General features: G+C 41.2%; 1 protein-coding gene across 1 annotated transcript; it reads right to left on the bottom strand.

Moving 5' to 3' along the window:
• Positions 1 to 314: 314 nt before the first annotated feature.
• Positions 315 to 8,216, bottom strand: LOC139545825 (uncharacterized). Its single transcript, XM_071354045.1, has 4 exons — positions 7,672 to 8,216; positions 3,034 to 3,146; positions 1,985 to 2,111; positions 315 to 1,502 (listed from the first exon to the last, which is right to left on the bottom strand). Exons 1-4 carry the CDS (start codon positions 7,991 to 7,993, stop codon positions 619 to 621), a joined length of 1,446 nt encoding a protein of 481 aa, XP_071210146.1. The 5' UTR covers positions 7,994 to 8,216; the 3' UTR covers positions 315 to 618.
• Positions 8,217 to 13,432: the final 5,216 nt, after the last annotated feature.

Below are 13,432 nucleotides of genomic sequence, written 5' to 3'. Positions count from 1 at the left end.
AATAAACGTTCCTACTGTCTGTATTATAAAAAGGTAAGTTTACTGGGAGAACACATTTTCTCTTACAGTTCTGGCCTGACATGAGTTATCTTCTTGAAAGCACACTAATAATGTTATATTGTTACATATAGTTACAACCCTTTGTAAAGCACAGCTTTTTTGAGAATTTCCATAGTAGGATATGATGCATTAGGCAATGCACTCTATAGTTCTTATCAAGCCTTTATGAATTGTGGTAAATTTAAAGTGTGACCATTATCGTAACAACTTATATGGAAGGACTGTTCCATTTTCAAAATACATTCCAGTGGTAATAACGTCTCATCAAATAGCTTTATTTCATTGGGTTAAATATTATCAACTGTATCTTTTCAAAGGCAATTAAATGGAACAAAAATTGAAATTAGAGCATCGCAATGTTAGACCATGTTTTTCACCTCCACCATTCTTGCGGAGTTCATCCATCAAAACATATCATCAGTGTGAAAATACAAAATAGCCTATTCTTCATGACTAATATTCAAACTTAGACGTCAAACAGTGTCAAGGTTCTGGTCTAATGCTTCTAAAAATGTTAGGCATAACTGTGTTCGTGGAGCTCTCAACTAGCCTTACACCTCACAGATTAGGGTGGTTTTTCTGTTGGTGTAACCTCAAATTTTGTTTCCCTGCAAACCTTTTACCACACTGCTCGCAGGCAAATGGCCGCTCTCCGGTGTGTACGCTCTGATGCGTTTTCAAATGGCCAGACTGGGTGAACCTCTTCCCGCACTGGGTGCAGCTGTATGGTCTCTCTCCTGTGTGAACCCGCAGGTGTGTCTCCAGATTTCGCCACGATGTAAAACACTTGCTGCAGAAAGTGCAAATAAAACGCTTGCTGTCTCTGCTGTCATACTTGGCCACAGCGTGAAGTCCGGCGGCAGTCATTTGATAATGGGCAGAGGTCAAGTCTGCAACCTTGTCAAGCAGCAATTCCCTGCGGTCCGGTTTCAGGTATTTCCCGTCCTGCATGGAAACCATTCCCAGCATATCCTGGTTGCTCCATGAAGAACACATATCCATTTCCACGTCGTAGGGTAGAGAGCTGACCATGGAAACTTCTCTTTTCATTTCGAAATTCCCAGCAAGAGAATTTGGACTACTGTCTGGTTCAAAGGGAAACCGTTTCCCTGTCGGGTGAGTAGAGGGGACGGTGTCGGTTTCTGAAGGGAAATCATAAACGGGTTCCACTGTCTCCATTTCATCATTCCCCCCCGGTGGACTGGACCCAGACTCACTGGGTGTCTCATGCAGCGTGTAGTCAAGGCTCAGGGGGTTCCATCTTCCGGCCGTGAACTTAGAACGCAAAAACTGGGGAGTCCTCTGAGAACTCTCGTTCCCCTGCTCGGATCGGTTACAACTATCCTCTCCACTTCTGTCCCACTCCCTCGTAGTCATGGTGGAGGTTATTCTGGATGGCCCTTCTTCACTGTCATCCACTTCACCATACGACGCTTCAGTACCTTAGGGAAGAGATTGGAGCAAATAGGGATGTCAAACAGAGCGATGAACCTGTGTTTCCATTGTTTTGTAAGGGGAGAAGTAGGAGATGTGGCTGGCAACAGGGTGTGGGTACATATTGCCCTACACAAGCAATAATAATGTAGATAAAGCTTTTTCCTATGTCTCAAAAACATTTAAAATTGGGTTGTAGCTCAGCCATCTACAACTAATGTCAGGGAGATGCAGTCGAACCAGTTTGGGCCACAACGCTCACAACAAATGATTGTCAGCATTGATGTGAGGAGCAATATTGCCAGTAATGGGGGAAATTGTGTAGGCCTACACTTAATTTTGTCTGTGATAATGTTAGGAGTGTGATTCAACTAAGTTCACTTTACCACTTGACATCGGGGAGAGAAAAGCAGTTGACATAACAGACAGAATTTGCAACGTCCATGCATTTCCACCTGGCTAACAATTCATGTGTACACCTTTCACTTACCCTTCTCACTGAATAGCAGAACATCCTGTGTGTCATTACTACTATCCAAGTCCCCGCCCAGCTTCTCCTCCTTGATTAAGACTATGTCAGGCCCGATCTTCTCCTCCTCAGGTACCTGCAAAACCACCTGATATGGCGAGAGAGCATATTTAATTGAAAATACAGGAAGATGCAGGGTTTGCAGAATGAGTTGTAGAGGCAGCAAAATTGGGGGCATGTACTGTGAGTCATGTTTAAAAAGGTAAAAGACAAACATTACCATAACATTTTTGTACAGACCAAGGGTGTCAAACATACAGCTCACGGGTCGCATATGGTTTCAATCCACACTGAAATGACTAAAACCCAATAAAATGTAACTATATTAATAATCTCTTCACTCTGTCCAACTTGCTAACAATTACCGAAATAAATGTTAGGTCAGAGAGGATTTAAAATTCTGAAAACAATGGATAGAGGACTAGCACATTTTGAAGGAAATATAAACACATTTTCAGTGCGTTCCTTCGGAGCTTCCGGGGCTCCCGAGTGGGGCAGTGGTCTATGGCACTGCATGTCAGTGCTAGAGGTGTCACTACAGACAACCTGGTTCGAATCCAGGCTGTATCACAACCATAGGGCAGAACACAATTGGCCCAGCGTCGTCCGGGTTTGGCTGGTGTAGGCCTCATTGTAAAATAAGAATTTGTTCTTAACTGACTTGCCTAGTTAAATAAATAGAAAAATAAAATAAAAAATTGAAGACCGAATGCAGCCTGCAGGGCAAAATTTGTTTGACACCCCTGGTATAGACATTGTGATTTCACCAGTAGAGATCATTACTTCCTAATGGAAAATGTCCCAAGACACTCAATGTAATGGAACCACCAAGTAATGGTTTTAGTTAGGTTGTAGTGGAAACCATTAGACTGCGGTCTAGTGGTCACTGATGTTTTTTAAGTTGGGGTCTCAACAGAATTTATCATCAATAAAACATGGATGGCAAAACAGAACATGAGAAAGCCATAAACCAGCTCTAATAAAGCTTCATTTAGACTTTTTTCTATTACCTCTTTATTTTCAGACTGTTCTGTGGCTTCCCGAACAGTTGTGATCTTTCCAGCTCTTCTTAGATTTTCATGTGACTGCTTGGTACAGGCAGCCCTTCCAGATGAAGAATGTTCTAGGACAAAGTGAGAAGTAGGCCTGATAACTAAGTAAGCTACAATATTGTAATGAAGACAGTATGTGCCATCAATGAATCACACATGATGGACAAGACCATCAAAACACACACACACACACACGACCAAAAGTATAAGGACACCTGCTCGTCTCATTACAAAATCATGGGCATTAATATGGAGTTGGTCCCCCCTTAACTTCTATAACAGCCTACACTCTTGTGGGAAGGCTTTCACTAGATGTTAGAACATTGCTGCAGGGACTTGCTTCCATTCAGCCACGCAAGCATTAGTGAGGTTGTGCACTGATGTTGGGCGATTAGGCCTGGCTCGCAGTCGGCGTTCCAATTCTTCCCAAAGGTTTTCGATGGAGTTGAGGTCAAGACTTTGTGCAGGCCAGTCAAGTTCTTCCACACCAACTGAGCACAGGGGCACAAAGTTGGAAGCACAGAAACGTCAAGAATGTAGTATGCTGTAGCGTTAAGATTTCCCTTCACTGGAACTAAGGGGCCTAGCCCGAACCATGAAAAACAGCCCCAGACCATTATTCCTCCTCCACCAAACTTTACAGTTGGCACTATACATTGGGGAAGGTAGCGTTCTTCTGGCATCTGCCAAACCCAGGTTTGTCTGTCGGACTGCCAGATGGTGGAGCATGATTCATCACTCCATAGAATGCATTTCCACTGCTCCAGAGTCCAATGGCGATGAGGTTTACACCACTCAAGCAGACACTTGGCATTGCGCATGGTGATCTTAGGCTTGTGTGTGACTGCTCTGCCATGGAAACCGATTTCATGAAGCTCCCAACCAACAGTTCTGCTGACGTTGCTTCCAGAGGCAGTTTGGAACATGGTAGTGAGAGTTGCAACCGAGGACACACGATTTTTACGCTCTACGCGCTTCAGCAGTTCCGTTCTTTGAACTTGTGTGGCCTACCACGTCACAGCTGAGCCTTTGTTGCTCCTAGACGTTTCTACTTCACAATAACAGCACTTACAGTTGACTGGGGCAGCTCGAGCAGGGCAGAAATTTGACGAACTGACTTGTTGGAAAGTTAGCATCCTATGATGGTGCCACATTGAAAGTCACTTTGCTCTTCAGTAAGGCCATTCTACTGCCGGTGTTTGTCTATGGAGTCGAGCAAATGTGTGCTCGACTTTATACACCTGTCAGCAATGGGTGTGGCTGAAATAGCCGAATCCACTAATTTGAAGGGGTGTGCACATATATCCTTTTGTGTGTGTATGTACACACACACACACAAACGTTTGGTTGTTTTTGAAAGAAACACACATTTTTTGTCTATTAAGATAACATCAAATTGATCAGAAATACAGTGAACATTGTTAATGTTGTAAATGACTATTGTAGCTGGAAACAGAAGATTTTTAACGGAATATCTACATAGGCATACAGAGGCCCATTATCAGCAACCATCACTCCTGTGTTCCAATGGCACGTTGTGTTAGCTAATCCAAGTTTATAATTTAAAAGGCTAATTGATCATTAGAAAACCCTTTTGCAATTATGTTAGCACAGCTGAAAACTATTCCCCTGATTAAAGAAGCAATAAAACAGGCCTTCTTTAGACAAGTTGAGTATCTGGAGCATTAGCATTTATGGGTTCGATTACAGGCTCAAAATGGCCAGAAACAAAGACCTTTCTTCTGGAACTCGTCAGTCTATTATGGTTCTGAGAAATGAAGGCTATTCCATGAGAGAAATTGCCAAGAAACTGAAGATCCCGTACAACGCTGTGTACTCCTCCCTTCACAGAACAGCGCAAACTGGCTCTAACCAGAATAGAAAGAGTGGGAGGCCCCGGTGCACAACTGAGCAAGAGGACAAGTACATTAGTGTGTCTGGTTTGAGAAAGACGCTTCACAGGTCCTCAACTGGCAGCTTCATTATGTAGTACCCGCAAAACACCAGTCTCAACGTCAACAGTGAAGAGGCGACTCCGGGATGCTGGCCTTCTAGGCAGAGTTCCTCTGTCCAGTGTCTATGATCTTTTCCCCATCTTAATCTTTTTTTATTGGCCAGTCTGAGATGGCTTTTTCTTTGCAACTCCGCCTAGAAGGCCAGCATCCCGGAGTCACCAGGTTTTTCTTTATTTTTAATATTCTCTACGTTGTAGAATAATAGTGAAGACATCAAAACTATGAAAAACACATATGGAATCATGTAGTAATTGTTAAACAAATCAAAATATATTTTATATTTGAGATTCCTCAAAGTTGCCACCCTTTGACAGCTTTGCACCCTCTTGGCATTCTCTCAACCACCTTCACCTGGAACGCTTTGAGTTCCCACATATGCTGGTTACTTTTCCTTCACTCTGCGGTCAAACTCATCCCAAATTGGGTTGAGGTTGTGTGATTGTGACGGCCAGGTCACCTGATGCAGCACCATCCCTCTCCTTATTGGTTAAATAGCCCTTACACAGCCTGGAGGTGTGTTGGGTCATTGTCACGTTGAAAAACAAATGATAGTCCCACTAAGCGCAAACCAGATGGAATGGCGTATCGCTGCAGAATGCTGTGGTAGCCATGCTGGTTAAGTGTGCCTTGAATTCTAAATAAATCCTGACAGTGTCACCAGCAAAGCATCCCCAAAAAGTTAATTCCACAAATTAACTTTTAACAAGGCACACCTGTTAATTGAAATGCATTAAAGGTGACTACCTCATGAAGCTGGTTGAGAGAATGCCAAGCGTGCAAAGCTGTCAAGGCAAAGGTTGGCTACTTTGAGGAATTTCAAATATAAAATATATTTTGATTTGTTTAACAATTACTACATGATTCCATATGTGTTATTTCATAGTTTTGATGTCTTCACTATTGTTCTACAATGTAGAAAATAATAGAAATAAAGAAAAACCATTGAATGAGTAGGTGTCCAAACCTTTGACTGGTACTGTATATATACACAGCGACTTCGGAATTCTTTAGGTTACAGCCTTATTCTAAAACAAATTAAATTGTTTTCCCACCTCATCAATCTATACACAATACCCCATAATGATAGCAAAGGGTCTGAATACTTATGTAAATAAGGTATTTCAGATTCTTTTTTAAATATACATTTGCAAAAATGTCTAATGACCTGTTTTATCTTTGTCATTTTGGGGTATTGTAGTTAACACAATTTTGTACATCGCGCTGTAACATACAATTTACCTTATTTTAGTGCTCTAAAAACGTAATATGAATACCATTGTAAAGCACAATTTCTCCCATTTCCAGCAAAATCCAAGACAAGACCTTCATGCTGCTCGTCTCTGCATGATTGAAGGAGGCAATGAGCTCCGTCGGGTCTTTTTAAAAATTGCAGGTAGGGAAGCGATACCTACTGCGTGATAGTGAAAGGGGGAGATCAGCCGTGTGGGGAAACTGCTTTTTTTATCCGATCTGTCCAACTTATCACCTCTAAAATGTGTCATTACATATCTACTTGAAGGTTTGTGTCACAGAATGAGTTGCATTATTCATTATTGACACATCACAATTTAACGTACAGCGTCAGAGGGGTCTGTTTTTTCAACTCTTCTCCAATACTATCGGGTTATTACCATGTCAATTAACGCTTGAACAGAAACGTAGTTCACACCCCGGATTTTGATGCCAACACAGTCGCTACAGTTCTTTAGTTTTCATTGCAGCCTCGTTTGAATGCCGCGATTGTGCAAATTTGTGCGTAATGGGATTAGTCAACAGTAGATTGATGAGGAAAAAATGTATTTAATACATTTTAGAATAAGGTAACAAATTGTTGAAAAAGGGAAGGGGTCTGAATACTTTCCGAATGCACTGTATTTATATATAAATTCATTGGGACAGTTAAAATGCACTTCAGAACGATTCTGGGACATTGATGAAAAAAGTTTGTTTGGAGCCCTGTATGTAGCAAGCTAGCTACCTAACATTGCCCAAAAATCTGAAGTCAGAGGAGAAACAGAGTCTCCTGCAGGTGAGGACAGAGAGGAACTGTTTAACTCCATTACTGACTAAAAAATTATAAAAGTTGATTAATTGATGGTAGAATAAAACGATGTACTTGACTCATGATGGATATCTTCTCTTTCCATCCTAAGAGGGATAGATGACTAGGACGTCAGGCTACAGCCATAAATGAATTTAAAAAAAATATGAAATGCAAACGGTTGGGGCTTTTTGATTTATATACTCCTGTTGAAAATGTGATTATATTAGAGCAATGTGACTGTTTAACATTGTGTTATTTTACAATAATGTTTTCTCGGGGGGGGGGGGGATACATATTACCACTCACTATCAATCACTTATATGGTTCAGATTAAAATAATTTGGTGTGATGAACCAATAACGAAGGGAGAAATGCTGAGAACAAGGTAAAGCAAGTTTACCAGTTGTATTTAGATTGTCATTATAGAGACACCTATTGGAATAATGTGGCAACTCCTCTTAGCTGCTAATTTTTTTTGGGGGGGTTTAGTTTTCAGGCCTTGCAGGCATGTTAAACGACACACACACACACACTTACCGGCATTGAGGGAATCAATGTTAGCTTGGTGGTTTGTTTCAGCCATATTCCCTCTCTGCCCACGCGCGATGATGGTCTCGATCAACTCGAGTTTCCTTTTCAATGCCTCATTCTCTTTGTGGCTTCGAGAGATTTCCAATTGTAAAACAGCATAACTGTCATCTACGAGCTCGCAGATATCTGCCACCGCTGCTTTGGTCAACGCATCCATGATGGACGACAGTTGTGTATGAAAAGCTCTGTAGTTGGTCATTGTGTTAGGTAGAAATTGGCGCATAGCTAGCATCTTCTCCAGCAACCATGCGACTTCTCCAGAGACCATAGGTGTTCTCCCGTGGAAATATGGTGTAAACAGCCTCTTCGAGATAAATCAAAAACGCAGATTAGGTTATCTGTGAATTTAACAAGTGCTCGTCGCAGATAATTGAGCTAGCTATCTAACAAGTTGTCCTCCTGAACCGCAACAAATAAAATAGATGTTCCGTTTTTTTTTCTTCTTCTGTGGTTTTTTTTGGCGTTCACGAACTTTCAGAATAAAAGCCCTCATCTATGAAATTCGTCAGCGAGAGAGGATAAGCATCGAAGGGCACGGCCAGTGGCGATTTTAGCATCTAAATCTTGTTGGGGCAAACTCCCCATTTTTTTTTAGATGCATGCCAGCAAAGCCACAACACAACACTAAACAATACATTAAGTGCACTATAACGGCGACAAGCAGTACCCACAAACTGTTCGGGCCTACAAAAGGCTGTCCCAACAGCAGAGCTTTATTTTCAGCACCATGGAGTGAATTCTTACCACTGCTACACCTGGCTATCAGAGGAGCCTTGTCTGCAGCAAAACAATTAATTCAGCCTCATTTACTGCCTTTTTAAAAAACATAGCTGATATAGCTGACTTGATTAAACAAATGTAGTTTCTACTGACAATTGAGATTTACAAACTATGGCATTAGGGAACGATGAGTGGATAAGAGGCATTCCGTAATTTAGATTAAGACATTAATGAGCGAGCTAAGACGGACACAGTCAATATAATGTGTTCAGCACTTTTGAAATGTACAGTGACATAATTCAGAACATGGGCTGCTCTTACAGTATTTTCCCTGTACACCAAGTCAGAACCGTAGGATAAATAATGGGGCCATATAAGCAGACATTGAAAGCTCTTAATATTAGATGATGACATTTCTCAAAAACAGCTACATACAGCACCACCGAGTCAGAACAGTAAAGATAGGCGAAATTAAGAGGTGAAAATAGACCAAATTATTAGGGTGAGGCACATGGGCTACTAACATCTTATTACACAACATACACTTAGTTTTACTTTCTTAGCTACAGTATACATATCTTCCTAGCATATTACATCATTTATGCAGCAGCATATAAGACATTTTTGGACTCACCTATTATTTTAATTGCAACAAAACATATCAATACAAAAATGCATTATTAGGTGGACCCTTGTCCAACAGGCAGCGATATAAAGGGTAAAATACCATATTATAAATCAGATTTTAGTAGGCCACATTGCAATATTAAATTTAGCTGTGAGCAGCAATGAACTGGTTTCACAGGATGACAGAAACCCAGTTATCAATAACCACTCAGGAGGCCAGTGTCCCTCCAGAGTGGTTGAGTGCCGTGACAGCTTTTTTGCCCTTTGGCCTCATTCACGGGGCGCCCGCTATCGGTCACTTTCTCAAGCGGCAGCCGTGCTCCTGCTGTTCACGTGCCGTTTCCTCACACAGCCCACCCGCCATTCTCCAGACCAACGACACTACAGCTGCCAGGTGGAGACAAGACAATTTTTCAGCTTGAAGCCACCGGCTTTCCTACTAGCTGTCGCCACTGATTTGTATATATTGATTGATTTTTATTATTTAAGATACATTGGATGCTATTTGAAAAACGTATGTGGAATAGTACTGTAAATGATTATGTGTATGCTAAATATATCAGATATCAAGGGCCAGTCCTGGTCACCTGGATCCACTGGTGACGACAAATCCAAATCCAGTCAAATCAAATGTTATTATCATATACTTGCAGGCTTCTCACACAGTGTGACAAAAGTGACATAGTAATCAAATAAGTAACATAGGAAAGCATTCAAATACATAACAAAGTAATATGCAGATAAAAGAAAATAAGACTTAAATGGAAATAAGATTGCAAAAAATTGCCTATAGGGATATAGTATGGATATAGTATGGACATGCCCATGTGCATAGTGAGTGGAATAAGGTACAGTGCAGTAGCAGCAGAGAATTATATGAAAGTATATACATTAGTACTGCAGTAAGGTGACAACTATTTCATTGGTCCGGTAGACAAAGGTAATTTCAGTGTGTACAGAATATAAATAAATGGTAAGTGTCACGTCCTGACCATAGATTGCTTTGTATGTTTCTATGTTTTGTTTGATCAGGGTGTGATGTGGGTGGGCATTCTATGTTGTATGTCTAGGTTGTCTATTTCTGTGTTTGGCCTGGTGTGGTTCCCAATCAGAGGCAGCTGTCTATCGTTGTCTCTGATTGGGAGCTATACTTAGGTAGCCTGTTTTCCATTGTGTGTTGTGGGTGATTGTTTTCTGTTTGTGCGTATTGCTTGCAGAACTGTTTCGTTTTCTTATTATTTTTTGTCAATTCAGTGTTCAGTTTATTTTGTTTATTAAAATGGACACGTACCACGCTGCACCTTGGTCCTCCTCTCCTTCCACCAACGAGAATCGTTACAATAAGTGTGTGGTAGGGTGCAGTAGTCAGCCCAGGGTTCCGCTGTTGGAACAGTCTCGTGGCTTGCAGGTTGAAGCTGGCTTTGAGACAGATGGTCTGAGACTTGATGTTGATCCTCACTTGATGTTGATCCCTCTCCCACGTGCGCAACCGCCTCCCACATTCACAATCAGAGGCCCCTTTCAGGTAACGGGTGACCTAAATCTGGACCCCCTCATCCGTGGCATCCCTGGTTGGAGGATTCTTCCGAATGGAAAAGAAAGAACATTGTTACATTTGAATCGCACATGGTCTTACACATGAGTTTAAGAATTTACTTAAAAATAGAGAAAAGAAGTGTAACACATTTAATAATATTAAAACTTACTGTGAAGAATGGTCTTCAGAAACAAATCTCTGAAACAGGTCTTATACCCTGCCCCAGTCCAGGTTGTGGCGATGGCAAGACGGTTTGACAGAATGCAAGGTGGGGGGGGGGGGGGGGGGCTAGCATGTCAGAGTGAACAGCTGTGTTTGAGAAACTCCCGCAACTTTTTATGAAACAACCTAACTTAACCTACTTTACTGCACTTTTTGCACCATAAGTCTCTTTTTAATACAATAGTATAATTTTTATGACAACATGTTGGGTTATAAGCGACTAAAGGCCTCCTCCCTACCGCACAATGAGACAGCCATAGCAGAAGGCACACGTAATAACGTGAAACTTTCAGAATTACCCTGGATCTGGGAGAATTATGTGTTGCTATAGCTGAGGATTTCAAGGCTTCTATTGCTGAACTGGATGCCAAAATCACGAGCGCTAACCGAACGGTTGCTTCGCAGGGCCAGAGTATTGTGGATGTTGAGAGAGAAGGTTGCTGAATTCAACGCTGGTAGGTTTGACGAGTTAGAGAAGCCATGGTCGTCTTTTCAGGAGAGTGTGCAGAGGCTTTCCGTGAAAGTGGTCGACTTAGAGGGCCGGTCCAGACATCATAACCTTCGCATTGTTGGTCTAGCAGAGGGTGGATGCTGGATCTCGCCACACCAACTTCTTGCCTGTTTGATTGGCTTGCCAGGTCTGATCATTGACACTTTCGAATGAATGTCCTTATATTCACCCCTTTTTGTTTGTTTTTGTTAGTTATTTGTTTATCTTCTTACGGCTGGAGGCAGTATTGAGTAGCTTGGATGAATAAGGTGCCCAGAGTAAACTGCCTGCTACTCAGTCCCAGAAGCTAAGATATGCATGTTATTAGTACATTTGGATAGAAAACACTCTGAAGTTTCTAAAACTGTTTGAATGATGTCTGTGAGTATAACAGAACTTATATGTCAGGCAAAAACCAGAGAAAAAATCCAACCAGGAAGTGGGAAATCTGAGGTTTGTAGGTTTTCAAAATCATTGCCTATCGAAGATACAGTGGGATATTGGTCATATTGCACTTCCTAAGGCTTTCACTAGAAGGCTTTCAACAGTCTTTAGAACCTTGTTTGATGCTTCTACTGTGAAGTGGGGGCGAATGAGAGGGGATTAACTACTTATGGCTGAGATCCCGCTAAGGGGATTAATATGACAACAGCCAGTGCAGGGCGCCAAATTCAAACAGAAATCTCATAATTAAAATTCCTCAAACATACAAGTATTTTACACCATTTTAAAGATACACTTCTTGTTAATCCCACCACAGTGTCCGATTTCAAATAGGCTTTACGGCGAAAGCACCACAAACGATTATGTTAGGTCAGCACTAAGTCACAGAAAAACACAGCCATTTTTCCAGCCAAAGAGTCACAAAAAGCAAAAATAGAGATCAAATGAATCGCTAACCTTTGATGATCTTCATCAGATGACACTCATAGGATGTCATGTTACACAATACATGTATGTTTTGTTCGATAAAGTTCATATTTATATAAAGAAATCTCAGTATACATTGGCGTGCTATGTTCAGTAGTTCCAAAAACATTCAGTGATTTTGCAGAGAGCCACATCAATTTACAGAAATACTCATCATAAATGTTGATGAAAATACAAGTGTTATACATGGGACTTTAGATAAACTTCTCCTTAATGCAACCGCTCTGTCAGATTTCAAAAAAGTTTTACCGAAAAAGCACACCATGCAATAATCTGAGTACAGCGCTCAGAGACCAAAACAAGCCAAACAGTTATCTGCCATGTTGTGTAGTCAACAGAAGTCAGAAATAGCATTATAAATATTCACTTCACCCTTGATGATCTTCATCAGAACGCACTCCCAGGAATCCCAGTTCCACAATAAATGTTTGATTTGTTCGATAAAGTTCATAATTTATGTCCAAATACCTCCTTTTTGTTTGCGCCTTGAGTTCACAAATCCAAATTCATGACGCGCGAGCAGACGAAAAGTCAAAAAGTTCCGTTACAGTCCGTAGAAACATGTTAAACGATGTATAGAATCAATCTTTAGGATGTTTTTATCATAAATCTTCAATAATGTTCCAACCAGAGAATTCCTTTGTCTGTAGAAATGCAATGGAAAGCAAGCTAACTTTCACATGAACACGCGTGGCCAGCTCGTGGCTCTCTGCCAGACCTCTGACTTAAACATTTGTAAAAAAAAAAAATTGCGGACATCCGGGCATGTATGTGTTCATGTTAATATATATGCAGATATAATTTGCAAAGGAAAGGGATGTATATGTATTTCTGTTTCTGTCTGTCTGTCTGTGTCACGGCTTCCGCCGAAGTCGGTCCCTCTCCTTGTTCGGGCGGCGTTCAGTGGTCGACGTCACCGGCCTTCTAGCCATCGCCGATCCACTTTTCATTTTCCATTTGTTTTGTCTTTGTTTTACACAACTGGTTTCAATTTCCAAATTACATGTTCATTATTTAACTTCTCTAGGATAGGTGGCAGTATTTTCTCGTCCGAATGAAAAGCGTGGCCAAAGTAAACTGACTGCTACTCAGGCCCAGAACCTAAGATATGCATATTATTAGAATATTTGGATAGAAAACACTCTGAAGTTTCTAAAACTGTTTGTATCATGTCTGTGAGT

This window comes from Salvelinus alpinus, chromosome 19, assembly GCF_045679555.1.
Source record: "Salvelinus alpinus chromosome 19, SLU_Salpinus.1, whole genome shotgun sequence".
Classification (NCBI taxonomy): domain Eukaryota; kingdom Metazoa; phylum Chordata; class Actinopteri; order Salmoniformes; family Salmonidae; genus Salvelinus; species Salvelinus alpinus.
Note: the sequence above shows the minus strand (reverse complement) of the source record. Positions and strands in the feature narration are given on the sequence as shown.

Excerpts from the sequence above, each read along its gene's own strand:
- LOC139545825 (XM_071354045.1), bottom strand. The coding sequence starts at position 7,993 with ATGGTCTCTGGAGAAGTCGCATGGTTGCTGGAGAAGATGCTAGCTATG. Across the intron at positions 3,147-7,671 it reads CATTGATTCCCTCAATGCCG|AACATTCTTCATCTGGAAGG; the intron begins GTAAGTGTGTGT and ends ACTTTGTCCTAG. Across the intron at positions 1,503-1,984 it reads TCTGCTATTCAGTGAGAAGG|GTACTGAAGCGTCGTATGGT; the intron begins GTAAGTGAAAGG and ends CTCTTCCCTAAG.